The sequence below is a fragment of the Leptodactylus fuscus genome, chromosome 8 (genome assembly GCF_031893055.1).
Source record: "Leptodactylus fuscus isolate aLepFus1 chromosome 8, aLepFus1.hap2, whole genome shotgun sequence".
NCBI lineage: Eukaryota > Metazoa > Chordata > Amphibia > Anura > Leptodactylidae > Leptodactylus > Leptodactylus fuscus.
This window is the reverse complement of record NC_134272.1, coordinates 77,597,900-77,624,040: the sequence shown is the minus strand read 5'-3', so window position 1 is coordinate 77,624,040 and position 26,141 is coordinate 77,597,900. Positions and strand designations below refer to the sequence as shown.

Genomic DNA, 26,141 nt, shown 5'->3' with positions numbered 1-26,141 from the left:
AGACCTCAAGCTGTTGCCAAACTACAACTCCCAGCATGTCCCGACACCAGCAGCCTGGAGAGTCACAGGTAAGACTATATTCACATTTGCGTCCGTCACAGTGTGCGCTTAACTTGCAGGCTGAAAAAGTCCTGCACGCACAGCTATTTTCGTCCATTGCTTTACAATGGACAATAGACAGACCTCATTATAACCAATGGGGTCAGTGGGTCTCTGTTTGCATCCACTATTTTAGCAGTCCTCCGACAGATCAGACCAACGGACACCCTGGCGTAGATGTGATGGGGGGTCATTCACATCATGTTTTTAAGATCTGCTTAGCGGATCTGTTTATTACATGTAGGATATGGATTAAAACAACTGCAAGCAGGTGGCCGCTCGTTCACATAGAGTCAATGTAAAAAAAACAAAAACAAATGTGGTGTGCAATGCCAAGAAAAAAAACAGCTAAAAAAGATCCGTTTTTAAAACTTTGACTCTAAATAACATAGTGTGAACAGCCCCTTCCAAACAGATGCTCTAACCTACACTTTGAGAGGCGCCAGAATCCCAGTGTAACACTATGGTTTTTAGTAGTCCCTCGAGTATAAATACAGTCATAAACCTTGAAGTGCTCGGAGTAGGTGCGGGGGCGACATATTGTCACAGCGCCCCATTGTTTGTTTGTTTGTAGGTGACATTTTTGAATGTGGTGGTGGAGCCCTTGAACAGCGGGTTGGTTCCCTCCTGAAAGAAAAAAAATATACAAAGATTACATCCTAGACATATGGCGTCCTTAGGCTGTCCGTCCATGACAGTGGTGCTGGAGCCAAAGAGGAGTGAGGAGAGGTGAGTAGTTAAAGGGGTTTTCCTATGAATATAACCATAGTTAAAGGGAACCTCTCAGTCCTCCCAAAGGTCCTTATAGAGCTATATAAGGAGATGCTTTGGCTGTCACTACACAGTATATGCAGACATGTCATTATATGGCAGCCCTATCTCTGACACTATATACAGGTACCCTTGTACTGAATGTTCCCCAATACCAGTATAGAACAGGGATCTATTGTATCTGTCTACATACCGCCCAATGAGCTTTTGCCCTTTCTGCTTCAAATTTAGCAACTTCTTTCCGATCATGATACGACACCAACAATTTCCATATACACAGCAAAACGATACCGATCAGTGCAATGGCGATAGAGACCCCCACAAGGATCATTGGGATGTTTGGTGGGGACAGACAATCTAGAAAAGAAAGACACAAGAGAGATCACAATGGATATTGCTGCCGATAGAGCGGTCACCCAACTGATGGGTAAATTTGTCATGTGTTTGGTAAAGTAAAATTAGTTTTTATAGTTAGTTACCCCCATCCCCTGCCTGTCCCCATATCTTCCCATAGAATTTATCATCCCTATTTTTGTCCTATTTGCTGAACTGTACAGAAACCTCAGCCTAACCTCCAGTGACTGTGACTCGGCCATTGCCAGTGACTCGGCCATTGCCAGTGACTCGGCCATTGATCAGCTCTCCATAATTGGGTCCGTTCTGTTCTTGTGAATAGGGAAATCCCAGTGATTCACTGGAGCCGGATGATGTCACTCATGGTCTCATTCAATAGTAATATGTAATACAGATGGATATTAAATGTCATGAACTTGGCTTTGTCACTATGAAATGAGGCCACCATAGAGTCATCGCCTACCCCTTTTATGGCCGCCCTATTAGGCTGTCTTGTTGGTAGATGCTAGAATGGAGTGGTTAGAAGAAGGTTCTTCCTCATATGGAACCAGTAGGTGGCGCTGCCTTGGTGCCCAGAGAGTTAGGCACCCCCAGATGAGATGGGTTGGGGTTGGGGCATACTCGACAGCTTGTCTGACACATCCTGAAAAAAGGACTGATCTCAAAAATCTTGGAAGAGGGGGGTGAAATGCTCCTGAAAGCAGAAAAATGCTTCCAGTCATATTATGTGCGACATGGACACTGTATGCTGTGGTGACATCTCCTTCCATGATGCCCTAATATGATATATGAACATCAATTGTCCTGATCTGATTGATCAAGCGCTATTCATAAAATGCCCACTAGATGTCACTAGTCACTAGCTAAGCCAATAATTCGCAGGGTTACTCAGCAGTCTCAGCTTTAGGACATGAATTGCAGGGCGGTTTAGAAGTTCATATATGCTACATTATAGGACCAAGAGTAAAATATGATTACATAAATCCTACAAAGCAGTTGCATGGACGGGTCGACAATTCTGCAATGTAGCTATTGATTAAAAGAGTTAAGCAGAGTGGAGATTTTCACCCTGGTGATGAGACAGAAATTGCACTTTATTTTTCAGGTTATGGTCCTGTTAGGAATACGACGCGTTGATGCATTTCCGATTCAGCTAGCTTTCAACAGCAATTTAGATAAAATATGTTAGCAGAGCTCCAATGGGAAGTATAATGCGAACATAATAAGCCAGTCTTAAATGCAATGTCGAGAAAATATCTGTTTGACGGCTGGCGTCGTTCTGCAGGGATATCGAAATGGTTGCACAACATTCCATAAGCTCAAAGGGTCTCATTTTGGAGCTGTAGGAATTGATCAATGCGCCATATGACACCTTCGCTTTAAGAGACAGCTGGGGAATGCTGACAAATGAAGAGACTGATGATTTCTCATGGGATTGTGTGTCAAACAATACCAGGGAAGGAGCGAGATTTACAGAAATACATTTCAAAGTGCTGCCCGAGACAAATGCAGCCGCAGCGAGGTGCCCGATTAACATCAGATGTATTAGCGGACTGGTAGCAGTGGGAATTATGGTGTCATATGAGATCACCCCACGGCTGGATGATAGGGACATGTGCAGGGGGCTCTTATGTCAGATGTGGTATTAAACATTGTGGGTGGTCTTATCAATGATGATGATGACTAAATGAAATGACATGTCGTGGTATAGGAAAATCCAGATTTAGGAAGATTTATGGGGGTACAACGCTACTATAAAGGGGGCTTGTAGGTTAATACATTGTTACAGGCAATGGCTACTGGATGAAAGTTCTGGGCACCATCTAGGTGGTCTTCATAATGTCTACCTAGTCCGCCCGAATATTAATAATCATTGCGGTGAACTGCGGGAGAAGATTGGCCACAATTCTGCCTTCCTGATTTTATTTCAAGGGTTGTTTCAGGATTTGACTTTAAAGACGTTGGACAGGAATTTATGATGTATGGTCTATCCTTAGGATAGGTCCTAAATATTGATTGGTGGGGGCCACAAGGATCGGCTGTATAGGGCCACTTCCATCGCCTGTACTATACACAGCATGGAGACAGAAACAGTTGGCGCTGGACTCTGTATAGTGGCCGGGCGCCGATACTGAAGGCCAACTCCCATTGACTTCATAAGGAGCTGCGCCGTAGTGCCTGGATCTATACATGGTATGGTAGTGGCCCCATATAGCTGATCCATGCGGGGTCCTTGGTCCACATCTTTGGTGCAGTATGGCTCATCTTCGTGATAAATTTGATAAAATTCTTTAAAATGCTAGACATGTGGGTGTGGTTTAAATACACCTGATGCGACAAAACAGTATCTAAAAATTCAGACTCAACGTAAGCCAGCAAAAAGGTGATAGATACATAGACTAGACAGCGTAAAGATACATCAGATTCATCATCCTGCATCAGTGACTGTGATAAATCTGGTGTAGTATCAGGTGTTCATCTGAATAAGGCCATAACAAGATGTGTCCATGGCCTAAGGCCGTCTTCATTGCCTATAGCAACCAATCACAGCTTCGTTTCATACCTCAAACTGCCCTACAAAATGATTGCTATGGCCAACAAGGCAGCAGTCTTACAGTTAGAGAGTAGGCCCAAGTGTCCGTATGGAATCCAATGGAGTGGCGGCACAAAAAGAGAGTATAAAAACACGTCCATACGCCCATAAGATGTCATATTAGCCCCATAGAATGATATTACCTCCATATGACAGCTCCGGACACCTAAAATGGAGGCAGAGGCCTAACATGGAGGACGCCTGTACACGGAGGTTTTTGTGATACCACACCACTTCTGTGACGTCTATCTATATATACTTACTAATGAATAAACCTTATAAAACCCTTTTCCGTTCTCCGGGTCTGCGGCAAATAAGACAAGATCTATGCGGTATCCGCTCGCATTGTGTTTGCTAGGCAGGGATCATTTGTCACATTTCTTCTCCCCCCCCCACCTTACATTAAAATCCCTGACAGACAATATTAAATGCCTACCATTTTGGCGTATGTTATAAATGACTTTCTTTCCTTCCTCATCCGTCGCCATCCTAAATGTAATAGTACATTCATTTTCACCTTGCATGGTGCAGAAAATAGATTTATCCTCTGAGAAATCTGAAGGGAAGAGAAGAGAAAGAGACAGGACAAATAAAATGCATGACATCAAAACAGCGGCCTTGATGGATTGTCATGTCATGCCGAGCTCGCCAATGGTTGAGACAGGAGTCCACGGACAAAATTGCCAGCGAGCGCTCAATATTTTCTCGTCTTTTCCTTGGCTTGGAGGGAGGAATCTCAGCCCGGGCTTAGATTATTCTTGTCTAAGGATATCCAGCATGTTTCAGTCACCATTGGTCATGTAATGTACTGGATGGGGAGAAGATGGCGTCCCCGTTCACAGAGCCTCGACGATGGGCCTTGCAGAGCCCTTGGGGCACATAATGGCCTCGTTTTTATTTAAAGGGAACAACGTGTTCTCCATTACTTGTGAGTTACCTGAAGACACTGGAGTACAGACAGGAATTCTAATATGGAAGCGTTGCGATACCCCGAGGCGGCCTCTTACTATGCATGGCTTGGCATACATTGTCACAACAGTTGGAATCAGTTAAGTTAAGAAAACAAGGAATGTCGGCTCCGTGTAATTCGACTCGCTTGAAGAAAAAAGTTATTTATGGTTAAGTTCTCGCTCTGTATGGCGCTAGTCCCTGCTTGGTGGCAGCTGGACGTGGAAGGAATCCTGGATGTGACAAGGCCAAAGCCTCACCTATATCTCATGCAAAATACTTGATATCTATGGTATCCGTGACGCTGCATATATACACATCATACACAGATACATACATACAGGTGTGCAAAACAAAGTGCATCACCTGCTACAAGGGATCCCACCGAGGACCTGACACCTGAGGCTCATGACAACTGCAAATCTTAATGTTCCGCAGTATTTTACACTGCCCTTACTTTATGTATGGAGCTAGTGTACGATATTATCTAACTGGTAACTCTATTTTTTTGGTGTTTGGTGACCATTTTTGAAATCTACTTTATTGACCTATCTAACTTCCCTCTTATTATAAAACAGGTTGATATATTATCCTTAGAACCCTCTAACTGAGCTGTTACTAAAGAAAATCTGTACATAGTTGTATTGAGAACAGGCAGAGCTGAAGTATCTACCAAAGGGGATGACGGTCACTCTCCTCAGTGGCCGTATCTCAGGTTCTATAGCACCTAGGAAAAGAGTTCTGGTATTACTGCTAAAATATTGTTCAGCGGTTTTATTTGTGTCAAAGGGTACGCTTTTTTTTTAGCGTTGGTGACATTAAAATTTAAATTAAAATTTTTGGTATAATTTATAGATAGATGAGAGACAAATGGCGATTAGGGTTGAGTGATCGTGTTCGGAAAAGATCGGATTCCGATCGGCGATCGAGAAAATTTCACGATCGCGATCGGAATTCCGAACACGATCTTTTTATGTGGGATCGAGATCGGTGTTCCTTTCCCACAATGCTTTGCTTAGCCTTCACACTGAGTATACGCTGTATACTCAGTGTGAAGGCTCTGCTGCAGTTCCATAGGAATGAATGGAAGCAGCCGGCACACAGCCTTAACCCCCTGCGCGCCGGCTGCCTCCATTCATTCGAATGGGAGACTAAACTAACATCTCTAGTAGCTACTTACCTCTAGAGATGGCTGCTCCGCTGCCCTCCTTCTTCTTGCCTCGCTGCCCCGCCTCCCAGGTTAGTGTTTAAAGCGCTAGGTAGGCGGGGCTTGTGGCTTAGGAGAGTGCGGGCGGGTACAAGGCGGGGAGACGTGACGTCTCCCCTCCCAGTACCCGCCCACACTCTCCTAACTCGCCCACACTCTCCTAACCTGGCAGGGAAGGGGCTGCGAAGGGAGAAGAGCAACGTGGAGCGACAGCGAGGCAAAGAAGAAGGAAGGCACCGGACCAGCTATCTCTAATGGCCATATATACCTTGTATATACTCCTTATTTTATTCTATACTATTTGTATAATATACATATTTGATGGATATTTTTAACAATGAAATGGATAAATGAACAAGACCTATCAGCTGTTCTGACTGTTTTAAGAAGTATTCACCCATAATATAACAATACTAGAGAATATTTTTACAAATCTGCATTGTACCATCCTTTGTTATTCCTCCTGGAAATGTATAAATATTAACACTCTACTCAGTGGCGTAACTAGGAATGGCGTGGCCCCGTGGCGACCAACACCGAAGACCTCGACTGAAACCCCTCCTACGCATTCCCGCGCGCTCTATTATGCCCCATAGTGGCCCCTGCACACAATATTATACCCCATAGTGGCCCCTGCACACAGTATTATGCCCCATAGTGGCCCCTGCACACAGTATTATGTCCCTTAGTAGCCCCTGCACACATTATTATCCCTCATAGTGGCCCCTGCACACAGTATTATGCCCCATAGTGGCCCCTGCACACAGTATTATGCCCCATAGTGGCCCCTGCACACAGTATTATGTCCCTTAGTAGCCCCTGCACACATTATTATCCCTCATAGTGGCCCCTGCACACAGTATTATCCCCCATCCATCTGAAAAGACCCCTGAGTATATGATAGTGTTTGTGGGGCCCGTGGTGTCACTTACTGATCCCGGCCCTGCCAGGATCGGTAAGTAAATAGGGCCCGTTACCGGCTGGAGTAACTCCAACTGGTAACGGCCTATTAAGAAAAAATAAAAAACCACAGCGGTAGCGGCTGTCACCGGGCCCATAATGTCCTGAGCCCTGTGGCAGCTGCCTCTGCGGCTATGGCGGTAGTTACGCCAGTGACTCTACTAATCAAAGGTGAAGTTTCTACATACTTTGCCACCAATCAGTGTTGACAGTGGTGGGATTCACCATGTTAAAGGGGTTATACTATGAAAATTATTTGTCTTCTGCCCATAGGATGAGGATAAATTGCAGATTGGTGGGGTCCGACCATTGAGACCCCCTCTGATCCTCACAATGGGGGTGTTTTGCTACAATTGTGAATATAGCATGGGGGGAGGGGGGTCACAGATTACCAGATGTACCACCGCTCCATTCATTTCAATGGGAATGCTGGATATAGTCAAGTGTTATCACTGAACTGAGGAGCAAGGTGCATCCCCAATATATTCATCACACCCTAAAAACTGCTCAGTATTGGTGGGGATCTCAGTGGTCCATAGCATATATTTTTGTGGCCTACCCCTTTAACAAAAGTTGTCAATGAATCCATTTCCAGGAGGAGTAACAAAGGGACCACATAAAAAAAGAGTTCTATAGAGGATGTTCTAGTATTGGGCTAGTGTATTAACTAAAACATACATGTCAGGATAGCGAACAGGTCCTCTTTAGTATACCAGTGATATACACAGTTGAGTATATAGACAGGTGGCCATTGTCTTGAATCAGCATTGGATTTTTTCCAGACCAATATTATTCCTATGACTTTTTTGCCTTAAATACTGTCACTAATTTCTTGCAATGCCTTGGGACAGTTTCCAGTTTTAATATGTCAGGGCACCCTTATTATACACAATTATAGGCTTACATTCTGGATTCCTGGACCCGTCCTCTCTGCTGACTGCAGCATCCATCAGGTTACATGTCTCTGCACATACCCCCGCTTGCTGCTCTTCAGAAAACAGATGGCATTCAACACAGGGCCTGCACAGAATAAAACGCAGAGTTCATTTATCTCCTCCTGTCGGCGAGCACAATATAAAAGTGAATACATAAGAGTCAAAAGTTCTGCTCGGCACATTGCAGCCACTTATAATATTCAATGTCCTGAGGAATAACCTGATAAAACCCCCTGGCCTCACATTTTTCTCTGTCCTCCTGTAGGTTTCCGAGACAGTCCTGCAGGCTACATAAATCAGACGCTCCTGTGTAATAAACTGCGCCTTAGTCATCGTACCTGAGTCTTATGCATAGTCATTTTTTAGAACTCAGATGTCACGTCTTGACTTGTGACCTTGCCCTTGTCACTGCCCGGAGGCTCTGGATTCATCACAGACGTCTTCAACTCAACACGTTCATGAAAAGATCTTGTATATTGGACAGTCCTGGGAATACTTGAGTGCTTGCATTGACAGGACCTTGCTCTGAGTTCACGTACACAGGGAGGGACTGTAAACACCGCCGCCGTGATATTTTTATGCTTTTCAAGTGAATTCCTGTGGTTATACGAAGTGCATAAGCTATTTGCTACCAAGCGCAGCTGCGGCGTCCATCACCTCAGATCTAATAGTAGCTATTGGGGATACAGTTATGGGTTATATACCCTTCATAGCCGAAATCCAGTCTCATATCCCAATGCTAGAAATCCATTGTCTCTGTATTATGACACTGCATTGATCTGTTTTATGGCACCAAATTCGGCATTCACAACTGGTCTATTTTTCGTATTAGATTCAATTATTTTATCTATATTAAAGGGGTTTCCCAACTTTTTGAGATTGATGACCTATCCATAACAAGGGTCACTGATACCATATTGGTGGTGGGAGTCCGACACCTCATATCCCTACAAGCAGCTGCCACAGCAGACATCTCCATCCATTGCGTCGTGGCTGTGACCATTTACTGCAGCTCAACATGGACAAAGTTGTGTGTTGGATTTCCACTGATCTGATATTAAAGACTAGAGATGAGTGAACTGATTATAACAAGATGGATTAAGAATTTCACATTCAGCATAACCCGAAATTTTTGGTTTATGCAGCTTCCCCACTGCATATTGTACTCTGGGGTCTCTACAGATTGCTCAGGAAGGGTGGGGGCTAAAGGAAAAAATGACAAGTGTGCTGAAATGATTGGAGGGGCGACTATTAAAGAATGCAAAGAGTTGGAGTTGGAGGAGGTGGTAAGAGGTCCTTTTTAAAGGGCTGTACATTGACTTACAGGGTATGTATAGGTGGCAGTAGATAGACACTATACTTTCCTCTGGAGGAGAGATAATTTGGACACTCTCTCTCTCTCTCTCTCTCTCTATATATATATATATATATATATATATATATATATATACAGTCCTATGAAAAAGTTTGGGCACCCCTATTAATCTTAATCATTTTTAGTTCTAAATATTTTGGTGTTTGCAACAGCCATTTCAGTTTGATATATCTAATAACTGATGGACACAGTAATATTTCAGGATTGAAATGAGGTTTATTGTACTAACAGAAAATGCGCAATATGCATTAACCCTGCTGTTCTGTTCGGGTCAATATGACCCGAAATGATTTTTGAGACCCTGCAGATTTTTTTTTAATGAGGATTTGAAACTAGTGGTTCCTTGACTTTTCCTCATTTGTGGAGCTCTACATTTTTTTTTTTGTTTGTTTTTTGTTTACTTTTTGCTACACTCTGATTGTTACACTTGTACTGTTCGGGTCAATATGACCCGATAGCATTTTATACTGTTCTACAGGTCTCTGATTATTTCTGACTGCAAAAGTTATGTTTTTTTATGTGTTCTTCATCTCCAAATGGTGGTGGTTTCACTGTTCTTATCAGTAAGCAAGTAATTATCTAGTCTGTTTGTGAGAGAGGAGACTGGTTCTCTATCATTCAAAGGGTAAAAGTTTGTGGAATTGCGAAACCGGTCGCCACATATTTAGAGCTACAATGTGTCTTGAAAGGTTTCATGACATTTCGAGAGTACTGCGGTTTGATTCTAAAACAGATAGAATGGAAAGAAGAGCTAAAGATAAACTCGCCCCTATTAGAAATGTTTGGAATCAATGGGTAGAGATTCTACCAAAACTGTATAACAGTGGTGAAAATGTAACTGTTGATGAGCAACTGGTGGCATTCCGAGGTAGGTGCCCATTCAGACAATATATACCAAGTAAGCCAGCAAAATATGGCATCAAGATCTGGACACTTTGCGACAGCAAAAGTTCATATGCTCTAAATGTTCAAGTGTATACAGGAAAAGCCCCTGATGAAAGACCTGAAAAAAATCAGGGTAGCATGTTGTTCTAGATTTGACTCATGGACTAAAAGGACAAAATGTCACATGTGACAACTTTTTTACATCCTATCAACTAGGCCAGATGTTGAAGAAAAAACAACTTACCATGCTGGGTACTATGAGAAAAAACAAACCTGAACTACCGCAAGGTATCCTTAGCAAGAGAGAGGTGTACAGTTCAACTTTTTATTTTTCTGGAAATACAACTGTTGTTTCTTATGTGCCAAAAAAAACCAAACAGGTAATTCTCATGAGCACAATGCACCATGACAATGCCGTAAGTGATAGAGAAGACAGAAAGCCTGACATTATTTTGGATTATAATGCCACAAAGGGAGCAGTTGATACTTTAGACCAAGCAATATCAACATATACATGCAAATGCAAAACCAATCGGTGGCCAATGATTATATTTTATAACATACTGGACGTTTCTGCATACAATGCATTTGTCTTATGGAGAGAAATTGACCCCGATTGGAACCGGAATAAGCTGCATAAAAGAAGATTATTTCTTGAGGAATTGGGACAATCCCTGGTGAGGCCTTATATTGAGAGCAGATAAGTGACCCCCAGAAGTGAGGGAGCAGCAGCCATTGTAAAAAGTGTCCAGCATGCTCAAGAAAGAGACTCCACATCCACGGCCTCCACCAGCACAGCTACCAGCAAAAAAGGGAAGAGATGGAGCTTCTGTCCATCTTCCTGTGACAATAAGACTAATCTGACATGTGCTGAATGTTCAAAATATCTGTGTAAGGGGCATGTGTCTTATTATTGTGCTCAGTGTAAAAACGCATGAACATGTTCAGTTTTTTCTTTTTTCTTTCTAAAATGGTTGAAGTTTTTATGATTTTTCATTTGTTGATTTATAAAATTTGTTTTCAAAAAGTTAAATTTCATGTTTTAGTAATAGTAATGTAAAGCTTCTATATTATTTGTGTGCAGAATGTCAACAATCGAAGATAATTGCAAAAAGCCTGTGTAACCATTTTGTGAAAAAAAAAAAAAAAAAAGTTTGAATTTAAATTTTTCTTTTGTTTATGATCAAAGATGTTCACATATAGTATTTCAATGAAAAAAATATTCAAATAAAACAATTAGAGTAGCTAAAAATCAAGAAATAATAGGTCGGGTCATATTGACCCGGGAACAGTACAAGTGTATAGCAAATGCGAACAGAACAGCAGGGTTAAACCAAAATTTGACCGGTGCAAAAGTATGGGCACCTCAACAGAAAAGTGACATTAATATTTAGTACATCCTCCTTTTGCAAAGATAACAGCCTCTAGTCGCTTCCTGTAGCTTTTAATCAGTTCCTGGATCCTGGATGAAGGGATTTTGGACCATTTCTTTCTACAAAACAATTCAAGTTCAGTTAAGTTAGATGGTCGCCGAACATGGACAGCCCGCTCTCAAATGATCTGAAAACAAAGATTGTTCAACATAGTTGTTCAGGGGAAGGATACAAAACGTTGTCTCAGAGATTTAACCTGTCAGTTTCCACTGTGAGGAACATAGTAAGGAAATGGAAGACCACAGGGACAGTTCTTGTTAAGCCCAGAAGTGGCAGGCCAAGAAAAATATCAGAAAGGCAGAGAAGAAGAATGGTGAGAACAGTCAAGGACAATCCACAGACCACCTCCAAAGAGCTGCAGCATCATCTTGCTGCAGATGGTGTCACTGTGCATCAGTCAGCAATACAGCGCACTTTGCACAAGGAGAAGCTGTATGGGAGAGTGATGAGAAAGAAGCCGTTTCTGCACGTACGCCACAAATAGAGTTGCCTGAGGTATGCAAAAGCACATTTGGAGAAGCCAACTTCATTTTGGAAACAAAGATTGAGTTGTTTGGTTATAAAAAAAGGCGTTATGCATGGCGTCCAAAAAGAAACAGCATTCCAAGAAAAACACTTGCTACCCACTGTAAAATTTGGTGGAGGTTCCATCATGCTTTGGGGCTGTGTGGCCAATGCCGGCACCGGGAATCTTGTTAAAGTTGAGAGTCGCATGGATTCCACTCAGTATCAGCAGATTCTTGAGAATAATGTTCAAGAATCAGTGACGAAGTTGAAGTTACGCTGGGGATGGATATTTCAGCAAGACAATGATCCAAAACACCACTCCAAATCCTCAGGCATTCATGCAGAGGAACAATTACAATGTTCTGGAATGGCCATCCCAGTCCCCAGACCTGAATATCATTGAACATCTGTGGGATGATTTGAAGCGGGCTGTCCATGCTCGGCGACCATCTAACTTAACTGAACTTGAATTGTTTGTCCAAAATACCTTTATCCAGGATCCAGGAACTGATTAAAAGCTACAGGAAGCGACTAGAGGCTGTTATCTTTGCAAAAGGAGGATCTACTAAATATTAATGTCACTTTTCTGTTGAGGTGCCCATACTTTTGCACCAGTCAAATTTTGGTTTAATGCATATTGCACATTTTCTGTTAGTACAATAAACCTCATTTCAATCCTGAAATATTACTGTGTCCATCAGTTATTAGATATATCAAACTGAAATGGCTGCTGCAAACACCAAAATATTTAGAACTAAAAATGATTAAGATTAATAGGGGTGCCCAAACTTTTTCATAGGACTGTATACTGTATTCACCAAAATATATAATGGGTCACCACCTAAATTCAGTTAGGAACCTGTACAACAAACCCTCACAGACTCCTGAGGGTATATTTTCTATAATCTTTACTTGACAGGTCATGTGTACCTATATACATTATGCAGACAAATAGACTCTACCTCTAAATACTAGAAATTGGAAGGTAAAGCCTCTACCTGTGTGAGCTGCAGGGGTCACCGCACGTCGGGCACTTTTCACAGGTATCTCCAAAGACCCCAGGGCTGTTACAGATACATTTGCCACATTCACACCTGCCTCTCCCACTACATACGGTGCCAGTTTCAGAGATACAGGAGTCGATACTTGATGTGCAGTTGCAGTATTGTCCGGTCCAGCCACTCTGACAGATACATTCTCCGCAGTCACAGACACCATGACCTATAGATACACAGAGAAAAATAAGACGTTACAGAAGACGTCTCAATATTACTGTTGTATAGCAAGACTATAATTCCCAACACCCCTACACACTTTTTTGCAATTGTTGGGCTCCTTTACTTTATCATTGCATTATTTGACCCTATCGGTAATAACAACCAAACGGTTGTCCCATAAGGATCTGAAGGGATAGGTAGAAAGCAGAGAGGAGAACTTTTATTTTTTGACTCTTTTGGGCTTAGACAATTCTTGACACTTCTTTATTTACCTCCACAAATGAGTCCTCCGTGTCTCACACATGAAAAGTCATCACATTCACAATGAGGTCCATAAACCCGTCCATATACAGAGGGGTTGCAAACACATTGTCCACAAAAGCATTCCCCCCGTCCAGAGCAGGTATCCTGCTCCTGACATGAACTATTGTTCAGAGATGCTTCGTTGCATTCACATTGAGCTCCTAAAAATCCAGGTTTACAAACGCAAACGCCGCATTCTAGGGATCCGCTGCCCCGGCTGCACTCAGCGCTCTCCTCTTCAGCCTCCGCCTTACAAGAACAAGAACACTCAGAATGAATTTCTATCTCCAGACTGTCTTGAAGTCCTACAGGCTTTATTATAACATGTCTTGCTTGTTTTTCGCAGGAGGTTGAAGTCACGGTCACATTAAAAGAAACCTAAAAGTAAACACAATACAATACATGAACTTGTTCCCCTTTATTAAAGGCACATTTTATACATGGAGTTCAAAACAACCAAAATGCAGAAACAGAAATTTCAATTTTCAATATTTAGCCCTCCACCAGGGGGAGCTCTCTGTATTTACATATATTCAGCTGGTAATGAAATCATGTGGGAACCTTATAGATCTGTATGTGAGCCGTCCCTAGTCTCAGAGGCAGGTAGAGATTTTTTATAATTTTTCTCAAAGATGGCGGACCTCCATTTATTTAAGGAATAGGACAAGCAAATGTAAGAAACATTGTAATATACATATTAAAGAATCATTTTCTCCATTTATCAGTCTGCTTTCATCCCCCATCTGTTGACTCTTATAAGTATTAGAACTTGTATCCAGCGGGCATGGACTATCAGCATCACACACAGAACTCGATGGAGAGGAGAAGGGGGAAGAGACCGGTGGAAAATCAGACAATATAACAATTACTGGTCTGCAGAGATAGATAGATAGATAGATAGATAGATAGATAGATAGATAGATCATAGATAGATAGATAGATAGGAGATAGATAAATAGATAGATGGATCATAGATAGATGGATCATAGATAGATAGATAGATAGATAGATAGATAGCTATAGACATATATATATATATATATATATATATATATATATATATATATATATATACAGTCCTATGAAAAAGTTTGGGCACCCCTCTTAATCTTAATCATTTTTAGTTCTAAATATTTTGGTGTTTGCAACAGCCATTTCATTTTGATATATCTAATAACTGATGGACACAGTAATATTTCAGGATTGAAATGAGGTTTATTGTACTAACAGAGAATGTGCAATATGCATTAAACCAAAATTTGACCAGTGCAAAAGTATGGGCACCTCAACAGAAAAGTGACATTAATATTTAGTAGATCCTCCTTTTGCAAAGATAACAGCCTCTAGTCGCTTCCAGTAGCTTTTAATCAGTTCCTGGATCCTGGATGAAGGGATTTTGGACAAACAATTCAAGTTCAGTTAAGTTAGATGGTCGCCGAGCATGGACAGCCCGCTTCAAATCATCCCACAGATGTTCAATGATATTCAGGTCTGGGGACTGGGATGGCCATTCCAGAACATTGTAATTGTTCCTCTGCATGAATGCCTGAGTCGATTTGGAGCGGTGTTTGGACATTGTCTTGCTGAAATATCCATCCCCGGCGTAACTTCAACTTCGTCACTGATTCTTGAACATTATTCTCAAGAATCTGCTGATACTGAGTGGAATCCATGCGACTCTCAACTTTAACAAGATTCCCGATGCCGGCATTGGCCACACAGCCCCAAAGCATGATGGAACCTCCACCAAATTTTACAGTGGGTAGCATGTGTTTTTCTTGGAATGCTGTTTCTTTTTGGACGCCATGCATAACGCCTTTTTTTATAACCAAACAACTCAATCTTTGTTTCCAAAATGAAGTTGGCTTCTCCAAATGTGCTTTTGCATACCTCAGGCAACTCTATTTGTGGCGTACGTGCAGAAACGGCTTCTTTCTCATCACTCTCCCATACAGTTTCTCCTTGTGCAAAGTGCGCTGTATTGTTGACTGATGCACAGTGACACCATCTGCAGCAAGATGATGCTGCAGCTCTTTGGAGGTGGTCTGTGGATTGTCCTTAACTCTTCTCACCATTCTTCTTCCCTGCCTTTCTGATATTTTTCTTGGCCTGCCACTTCTGGGCTTAACAAGAACTGTCCCTGTGGTCTTCCATTTCCTTACTATGTTCCTCACAGTGGAAACTGACAGGTTAAATCTCTGAGACAACTTTTTGTATCCTTCCCCTGAACAACTATGTTGAACAATCTTTGTTTTCAGATCATTTGAGAGTTGTTTTGAGTAGCCCATGATGCCACTCTTCAGAGGAGATTCAAATAGTAGAACAACTTGCAATTGGCCACCTTAAATACCTTTTCTCAAGATTGGATACTCCTGGCTATGAAGTTCAAAGCTCAGTGAGCTTACAAAACCAATTTTGTGCTTCAGTAAGTCAGTAAAAAGTAGTTAGGAGTATTCAAATCAATAAAATGATAAGGGTGCCCATACTTTTGCACTGGTCAAATTTTGGTTTAATGCATATTGCACATTTTCTGTTAGTACAATAAACCTCATTTCAATCCTGAAATATTACTGTGTCCATCAGTTATTAGATATATCAAACTGAAATGGCTGTTGCAAACACCAAAATTTTTAGAACTAAAAATGATTAAGATTAATAGGGGTGCCCAAACTTTTTCATAGGACTGTATATATTAATATTAGTAAAGTTAAAGGACCACCTGGGTCAAACAGATGCACTGCCTGAGGGGCGCTGTATGACACAAGTGTTCTGTCTTTGGTAATATTTGTATCCTAGTGTCATTTATCATCCCCCAAAGACCCCCCAGGCCTTGCATTAGGCATAACACAGTGAATGAGCTTTGTTTTAGCTCTCGAAACTAAGTTTCCTGGAATTTGTTAACATAATGTATTGCCCTGACGTGTCATCAAAAACTAGTTCAATGATGTCTTATGCAAAAATATTATATTATAGAACTGAACTCCAAACAATGAAAGGTTTGGATAGGTAGATAGATAGATAGATAGATAGATAGATAGATAGATAGATAGGAGATAGATAGATAGATACTATAGATAGATAGATACTATAGATAGATAGATAGATAGATAGATAGATAGATAGATAGATAGATAGATAGGAGATAGATAGATAGGAGATAGATAGATAGATAGATAGATAGATAGATAGATAGATAGGAGATAGATAGATAGGAGATAGATAGATAGATAGATAGATAGATAGATAGATAGATAGATAGGAGATAGATGGATAGATAGATAGATAGATAGGAGATAGATAGATAGATAGATAGATAGATACTATAGATAGATAGATACTATAGATAGATAGATACTATAGATAGATAGATAGATAGATAGATAGATAGATAGGAGATAGATAGATAGGAGATAAATAGATATATAGATAGGAGATAGATAGATAGATAGATAGATAGATAGATAGATAGATAGATAGATAGATAGGATATAGATAGATAGATAGGAGATTGTGGGGAATCTGCAGCAGAATCCTCCTGGACTGAGCCCTATGTGGAGAGGAAACCAGCAACTGAGTAAAGATCCGAGTGGATTTATTGATAGTGACAAGGACCTGGCTTACATTGCTCTTTACTTACTCTGTCACCAACTTTGATTCTTTGGCACTTTTTACTATTTGACGTGACTGTATCATTGTTACAATTTGCAGCAAAGAAGAGGTTAAGTCCGTCTGTGTCTCCCGACACCTCAAGCTCGATTTCCGACCTCAGTTCCTAGGCAAAGAGATGTGAATCAGCAATATTCAGTGAAGCATTAACATTTAGTTACTATCTGCCAAAAGGTCAGCAATTTCTCCTGGCCCCTTGTGAATGTGTCTGTGAGTCACAGCCGGATGGTATTACTGCTGGAGAAAAGACATAAGCGCTCTCTACAATGTCTGCGTCACATTGTGCACACCGAGCAATGGAGGACCTGGAAAAATAATGGGGACTAACCGAATGCAAAAGAGGATCCTTGGGAATACAATGTGCAAAGTGTGCGAATAGTGCAGAGTGTGCGAATAGTGTGCGAATAGTGTGCGAATAATGCAAAGTGTGTGAATAGTGCAAAGTGTGCGAATAGTGCGAATAGTGCAGAGTGTGCGAATAGTGCAGAGTGTGCGAATAGTGCAAAGTGTGCGAATAGTGCGAATAGTGCAGAGTGTGCGAATAGTGCAAAGTGTGTGAATAGTGCAAAGTGTGCGAATAGTGCAAAGTGTGTGAATAGTGCGAATAGTGCAGAGTGTGCGAATAGTGCAAAGTGTGCGAATAGTGCAAAGTGTGCGAATAGTGCAAAGTGTGCGAATAGTGCAAAGTGTGCAAATTGTGCATTGTAGAAAGCATTTAAAAAAATAGGTTCACATCAAGGTAAATTATATATACAGTAGTATAAATGTGACTATGTATAATATGTAATATGTCTGCTATATCTCTATTATCTATCTATCTATCTATCTATCTATCTATCTATCTATCTATCTTTCTTATCTTCTATTCTGAGCTTTGGATGTGTTTTTCTTGTATTATTATTGTATTATCCATGCTGCTGTAACAAACTGAATTTCCCCATGGTCGGACTATTAAAGGATTATCTCATCTTACCTCATATCTATCTATCTATCTATCTATCTATCTATCTATCTATCTATCTATCTATCATCATTTATTCTATTTTATATATATCTCTACCTAATCATTTATCTTCATAGCTCTTCCTATATTTATTTTAAATACATATCTATTTGTACCCTTTTTTATTATGTATCAGTCTGTTCATCTCATTTATCTATATGTGTCTTCCTAGATGTTTATTTCTATCTATATATCTATTTAATTCATTACTATCAATCTATTTATAATGTATCTGGTCATCTTACCCCATCTCTACGTCTTTTCATTCATCTATCTATCTATCTATCTCTCTCATATCTATCTATCTATCTATCTATCTATCTATCTATCTATCTATCTATCTATCTATCTATCTATCTATCTCTCTCTCATATCTATCTATCTATCTATCTATCTATCTATCTATCTATCTATCTATCTATCTCATATCTATCTATCTATCTATCTCATTATCTATCTATCTATCTATCTATCTATCTATCTATCTATCTATCTATCTATCTAATATCTCTCTCTCTCTCTCTCTCTCTCTTGATCATATCTTTCCCTATCTATATGATGTGAACATATTTTCCTTGGAGAACTATCTGCTTGTTTTGCAATAAATATGTTGCTTCCTGAGAACCAGTAGTCAATTGATCAGGAAGTAATGAGATTAGACACGCGTCTAGGCCACAGGACTGCAGTGATTGTATTTTTTGCATTCCCATCATTTCCTGCTACAGGGAATCAAATGCAAACCCACAGAGTATAGTCAGTCAGTACAGACAACCAGTATAGCCAGCCAGTATAGTCAGTCAGTACAGACAACCAGTATAGACAACCAGTATATCTGCACCATCAGAGTCATTGGTGCTGCTGCAACCGATATCATGCTACCTGTCGACACTCTCCAAAATTTCTATAGTTACATTTGCTTAGGCACTACTATAGCTAACCGTAACCCCTAACACTACTGTAGCTGGCACATATGAATAGGGCTGCTGGAATATATATAATATATATATATATATATATATATATATACACACTCACCGGCCACTTTATTAGGTACACCATGCTAGTAACGGGTTGGACCCCCTTTTGCCTTCAGAACTGCCTCAATTCTTCGTGGCATAGATTCAACAAGGTGCTGGAAGCATTCCTCAGAGATTTTGGTCCATATTGACATGATGGCATCACACAGTTGCCGCAGATTTGTCGGCTGCACATCCATGATGCGAATTTCCCGTTCCACCACATCCCAAAGATGCTCTATTGGATTGAGATCTGGTGACTGTGGAGGCCATTGGAGTACAGTGAACTCATTGTCATGTTCAAGAAACCAGTCTGAGATGATTCCAGCTTTATGACATGGCGCATTATCCTGCTGAAAGTAGCCATCAGATGTTGGGTACATTGTGGTCATAAAGGGATGGACATGGTCAGCAACAATACTCAGGTAGGCTTTGGCGTTGCAACGATGGTCAATTGGTACCAAGGGGCCCAAAGAGTGCCAAGAAAATATTCCCCACACCATGACACCACCACCACCAGCCTGAACCGTTGATACAAGGCAGGATGGATCCATGCTTTCATGTTGTTGACGCCAAATTCTGACCCTACCATCCGAATGTCGCAGCAGAAATCGAGACTCATCAGACCAGGCAACGTTTTTCCAATCTTCAATTGTCCAATTTCGATGAGCTTGTGCAAATTGTAGCCTCAGTTTCCTGTTCTTAGCTGAAAGGAGTGGCACCCGGTGTGGTCTTCTGCTGCTGTAGCCCATCTGCCTCAAAGTTGGACGTACTGTGCGTTCAGAGATGCTCTTCTGGCTACCTTGGTTGTAACGGGTGGCTATTTGAGTCACTGTTGCCTTTCTATCAGCTCGAACCAGTCTGGCCATTCTCCTCTGACCTCTGGCATCAACAACGCATTTCCGCCCACAGAACTGCCGCTCACTGGATGTTTTTTCTTTTTCGGACCATTCTCTGTAAACCCTAGAGATGGTTGTGCGTGAAAATCCCAGTAGATCAGCAGTTTCTGAAATACTCAGACCAGCCCTTCTGGCACCAACAACCATGCCACGTTCAAAGGCACTCAAATCACCTTTCTTCCCCATACTGATGCTCGGTTTGAACTGCAGGAGATTGTCTTGACCATGTCTACATGCCTAAATGCACTGAGTTGCCGCCATGTGATTGGCTGATTAGAAATTAAGTGTTAACGAGCAGTTGGACAGGTGTACCTAATAAAGTGGCCGGTGAGTGTATGTATATTATATGCATTGGATACATATATGTGGACATTTATTTGCTTGGTAGGTATCTACAAGCACTAGTGTTTAGTTGCCTGTGCTGAATGCAGATCACCTATACAGTACCTAAGCCTTTACCACCCACTTATCATCACCACATTTCCGATGTGTAAGTTCTCATTCCCTCAGGTTAGACGTATCACATTCCACCTTTAGATGTGTACTGGTCTGAACAAAGCTATATGCTGTATATATTAAAGCTGTATACACAATATTTGCAAGAAAGGGAAAGTTGCCATGGTAGGAATTTGTAGTTACAGCCAAACACCAGGATACATAGGACGTAGGCTTGTTTTCTTTTGGAAACATCTGTAATGAAGGAATTCCAGTCAAGCTTTAACACGTTGACCTGGTAGATTACTCATAATGTGATGCCCGGAGACATAGAAACCGCTGGAGTTTATAGTCATCTGTTGCAAATCCACAATTTAGCAAAGACCTGTCCTCTGAGAGTCATAGAATGGACAGGGTGAGGGGTGGGAGAGTAGGCAACCACCAAGGGTACCATAATGGAGGGGGATGTATGGAGTGAAAAGCAACGCTCTAGGTGTACAGTATTATTGGGGGATGGGGCAGGAGAAGATCTACAAGAGCCAGACCCTACTACAGATACATTTTAGGGTGACCAGATATGTAGAGGGAATGGAGGTGGAAGGAAACATGGCCAACCTAATAGACAGTAGAAAGCTACTATTAAGGTGATAGGGCCCCTTGAATGACCGGACCCCTGCACAGCTGGACAGGTTGCACCAATGGTATATCCACCCCTGAACAGGTCTCAGTACAGAGCAACAGGCTCTGCTTTAGCATTGATCTGTATCAGTCCTTCAGGGTACATTGAGGGTCTCTCAGATGACTTGTGGCAGGACAATCTTTGTAACTGCAGCTGTTATGACCGTGGTTGGTACACCAAGTGCCTCTTGACTACTGACCAACTGTTACTGCCTCCTGCATCGATGGAATGGTGCACAATATGGCGCTCACTGGCCGCACCTAACGCTAAAGTCTTCAGCGTTCGTTGTGCCTGGTGCAGATGCCCCATGGCCTTCAGGCTCCATAGTTTGTTCTGGCGCACAAGTTGTAGACACCAAGGCCTTCACTTTAGGGATTATTACTAATTGACAGATATACATACAGTGAAGAAGCAACACTTGATGACATGAGCAGCGAGGTGGTCTCTGGTCCCCAGCCTCAAACAATGTGCTTTCACTGATGTGAGAGATGTGACGCCTATTCTCTATCTCCGTTCCATTGCTCAATCCTGTACGCTACGTCAAGGCCATACCTTGGTCAAAGCATGGGTATGGTGTGAACAGTGGCTGAATCCCTCCCTTGCCAATCTACACAGTTGTTTCTGTGGACCAAGAGGAAAACATCCAGTTGTCTAAGTTGTCTATTTGCCATTTCCGAAGTATCCAAATGATAAAGCCCCCCCCCCCCGCCAGCGCCGAGCCCATTACCACCAGCAGTAAATTGCTTAGAAATTTAGAAGATCTTTCTTAATATTGTAATATTGTTTTAATATTAATATTAATATTAATATTGTAATATTGTTTTACATCCATCCTACATAAGCACCCCCTAGTACAGACTATAGGGTAGTTTTGTAAACCCCTTTTAGACAGACATCATAAGCATATAATGAATGCCTCATAATCCGGAGTAAAGTTCAATAATAGCTGTTTGCACTAGCACATATAAGGCCCCGGCAGTGCAAGGAGGAATCAGAGACAAAAAATGTTCTAGATTACACGAATGAGTGATCTAGCGTGATCAGAAGCGTCCTGGGATCTCACCATGGCTCAGTGATCAGAAGCGTCCTGGGATCTCACCATGGCTCAGTGATCAGAAACATCCTGGGATCTCACCATGGCTCAGTGATCAGAAGCGTCCTGGGATCTCACCATGACTCAGTGATCAGAAGCATCCTGGGATCTCAACCATGGCTCATAGATCAGAAGCATCCTGGGATCTCACCATGGCTCAGTGATCAGAAGTGTCCTGGGATCTCACCATGGCTCAGTGATCAGAAGCGTCCGGGATCTCACCATGGCTCAGTGATTAGAAGCGCCTGGGATCTCACCATGGCTCAGTGATCAGAAGCGTCCTGGGATCTCACCATGGCTCAGTGATCAGAAGCTTCCTGGGATCTCACCATGGCTCAGTGATCAGAAGCGTCCTGGGATCTCACCATGGCTCAGTGATCAGAAGTGTCTGGGATCTCACCATGGCTCAATGATCAGAAGTTTCAGGCAATCATGCCATAACTCAGTGATCGAGAGAATCCTGGAATCACGCCATAACTCAGTGACTTGGGGGTCCCTTGATCACACCATGACTCATCCTTACAACACGTGTGATCATTGCTCATTGCAAAATATCCTGGAAATGAAGTGCCTTGTACTTCTCCTTCTCAGGTTTATTAGAAGGATTAGAATTAATTAACAATTAGAAGAAATTGTATCAACCTGAGAAGGAGGAAACTGAGAGGTAAAATCCCAATGTATTATAATATATTATAGTGTTATTATTATTGTAGCCTGCAAACCAATCCTAACAATTAAGTTACAGTATGGTAATGTGTGATTGTATCATTAGAACACGTCTGTTCGTTGGCATGATCTGACCACCTGTCGTGATCTGATGCTCCTGCACACTTGTCAGTACAGTTTCCTTGGCAAGTGAACCGAGAGCATCCTGCGTGGGCCCGGGGTCCTGCATCATATTGTGGATATCGTATGGCTCCCACCATAAGTGTAGGATTGTCACACACATCAGATATTCACCTCATGTAGGAAAAACATGGTGGCCACTGCAGGCTTGAAATGCGGTGTGTAAAACCATCACCTTAAACCTATCAAAGGGCTGCAAGCCTAAAAGCCCCACGTTTATACCCATCTACACCAGAAAACTTGCATAGATGGGTTAGTAAATTCCTGCCATGTTCTTCTCCTTTAAATGCCATATAAACAGCATAACGAAGCAGCATATGGCAGCACATGAAATTCCTTTCTGTAACGTAGTGATGGCCGCAGTCATGCACAAAGCATTATTGTCCAGGGATGAATTCTCACTTGTATCAGTTGAGACTAGAACCAACAGTTAAGGCAATGATTGGAACTGCGTTACATTCGGTTAGATTGTTATTAGTCACATGGTAAGTACAGAGCACTGTGCATGACCTGCACAAGATGGCTGCACAATCCGAGTCAGCAAGGAGAGCTGTGTCTAATAAACTACTTGGATTGAGCTGCAGTACCACACTGAGCCCATCTGATGGCGGTGTTTTTTTTTTTAATTAAACAGACTCTTTCTTATGCAATACAATATAAAACCTGAATTACTTTCTGCTGCATCTTCAGGCTCGTTCCTTAAGGTCTCGTGTTCCCTCTGCTGAAAGTGAATGTAAAATCCGCCATGTATTTGCGCAACAGAAATCCGAGGCTGACCCTTGAATCTCTGCTTTACACCAATTTGGACCGTACAAAGATTAGCCCCATTCTTCATTCTGTAAGGCAAATTCTTAAGGTGGGTTCATACTACCGTTGTTGATGTCCGTTGCAGTCATCCGTCATAGGATGACAGTAACCAACATTAACTGTGGCAGAGTAACAGGCACAGATTGCGTCTGGGTCCATTCCCATTGACACTAATGAAAAGAACATGTCAGACCGCGTCTTCTAACATCTTTCTTTACTTTCTTGATGAACGAAAAAGTCTGGCGTGACAACGGATAATAACAAAGGTAGCATGAACCTGCCCTAAAGTTTTCCCCACTTATTGCAAAAAAAAAAAAATCTTAGTGAAAAAGTTACCGACAAGCGTCAGCCTATTATTAGGTTTACTGGCCAGAGTGAAAATTGCAGGATACTTTCCAAAAATGGTATGGAAAGTTACTAAAATCATCACAAATTCTTTACGAAATGAAGTAATCTCTGTAAAGCTTCGAGCCCATAAATAAAATCTATTTGCCATTTCCGAAGTATCCAAATGATAAAGCCCCCCCCCCCCGCCAGCGCCGAGCCCATTACCACCAGCAGTAAATTGCTTAGAAATTTAGAAGATCTTTCTTAATATTGTAGGTTTTTCTTCCGATTCTCGCGCAGGTTCCTGGGGCTCTACAATGAAAGTAATGTAATGAACTCTCCAAAAACCAACTCGGATCGCTGCAACACTTACTATTGGAGAGCGCGCTCGGCAGCCTAATGTCCGCTCTTCTTCTTCCCTTTCCGAGGCGACTTTCCTTTGCATTGCTAAATTAAATTTCCCCTCTCCTTGGCTTCATACTGACTTAACAGCATTATAATAGTCTTAGTCATGGCCAGCTTTATTTTGTGAGTCTGGGCCATTAACCAGCTGCTGCAGATAAAATAGTGTGTCATATTATACCGCCATTAATGTCAAATGTGATTACATAGCCAAGATAGGAAGGAGAGAGGGGCTGGTGGCTAATGCAAGCCTGGAAAGCAGAAGGCTTGAGTTCATTACTAGCGCTGCATGATCCGACATATCTATATTGGTTTTGCCACTGTAGCACTTAAACAGAAAAGCGATTTGTATCATCTGGAACCGCATGAAACCAAATAGTCCAGTAATGGAGTTTTTAACCCAGTTTTCACCAAAGTGATGAGCATAGCAATGCGCAGGATAAGGGAATGGTGCTCATGCCTTAAGAAGCAACATTTGTCTTATATTATCCTATTATATCCTGTTATGTATCCTCCGAGATAACATGTACAGCTTATATTAATGCTGCTGAAGCACTTGCTGTACAAGGAAAGTGGAGTATTCTATAATAAGAGAATGGCCAAAGGCCGGGCACGATGCAAAAAAATTAGGCAGGCTAGGGAAAAAAAAGGTGCTGCGTAATAAGAATGCTTCCAGAAACAGAAGGGTTAACGTCTTAGTGAATGAAGAAAAGAGAAATGCAAACCCCATCAATATTTGGTGTGAGCTTTGCCCTTTGCCTTCTCGAGACAGAGAGTCTTTGGCAGAAATGGGCAGAGAGTGGCCAAGGGGGCAAGTGAATTTATTATTTATTTATTTATTTATTTATTTATTTTGCTTACTTGTATAGCGCCATCATATAACGCAGCGCTTTACAAAGGTTGACAGTCACTATCCCGTATAGGGATCACAATCTACATTCCCTAGCAGTATGTCTTTGATGTGTGGGAGGAAACCGGAGGAAATCCACAAAAACACAGGGAGAACATACAAACTCCTTGCAGATGTTGTGTTGTCCTTGGCAGGATTCGAACCCAGGACTCCAGCGCTGCAAGGCTGCAGTGTTAACCACTGAGCCAAAACAATGGGTACACCGATACAAGGAGCTCGGCGATATGACCCATCTTAATTTACTGGTGGTAAGGAAGACCTTGCACTATAAGGATCGTCAGGGTCAAAAACCCATGGGGAAGGGAGGGACAATGCGTGCGCTTAGGTGTAATATACCGTATAATAATATAAAACCTTATCAATCATTATAATACTGACATACTGTGATATAGGTGTAATATACCGTATAATAATATAAAACCTTACCAATCATTATAATACTGACATACTGTGATGTAGGTGTAACATACC

General features: G+C 41.6%; 1 protein-coding gene across 4 annotated transcripts in view; it reads right to left on the bottom strand.

Annotated features, from left to right (window-relative positions):
- Positions 1–243: 243 nt before the first annotated feature.
- The window catches only part of ITGB6 (integrin subunit beta 6), a 71,252-nt gene continuing 45,354 nt past the window's right edge, over positions 244–26,141 (bottom strand). For all 4 annotated transcript variants that reach the window (XM_075284472.1, XM_075284476.1, XM_075284473.1 and 1 more), the window contains 7 exons: positions 17,225–17,359; positions 13,557–13,965; positions 13,066–13,288; positions 7,837–7,952; positions 4,254–4,373; positions 1,064–1,227; positions 244–726 (listed from right to left, as the gene is read on the bottom strand). In XM_075284472.1, the coding sequence (XP_075140573.1) occupies positions 643–726; positions 1,064–1,227; positions 4,254–4,373; positions 7,837–7,952; positions 13,066–13,288; positions 13,557–13,965; positions 17,225–17,359 (1,251 nt within the window). In that variant the 3' untranslated portion in view covers positions 244–642. The remainder of the gene's footprint in view (positions 727–1,063; positions 1,228–4,253; positions 4,374–7,836; positions 7,953–13,065; positions 13,289–13,556; positions 13,966–17,224; positions 17,360–26,141) is intronic.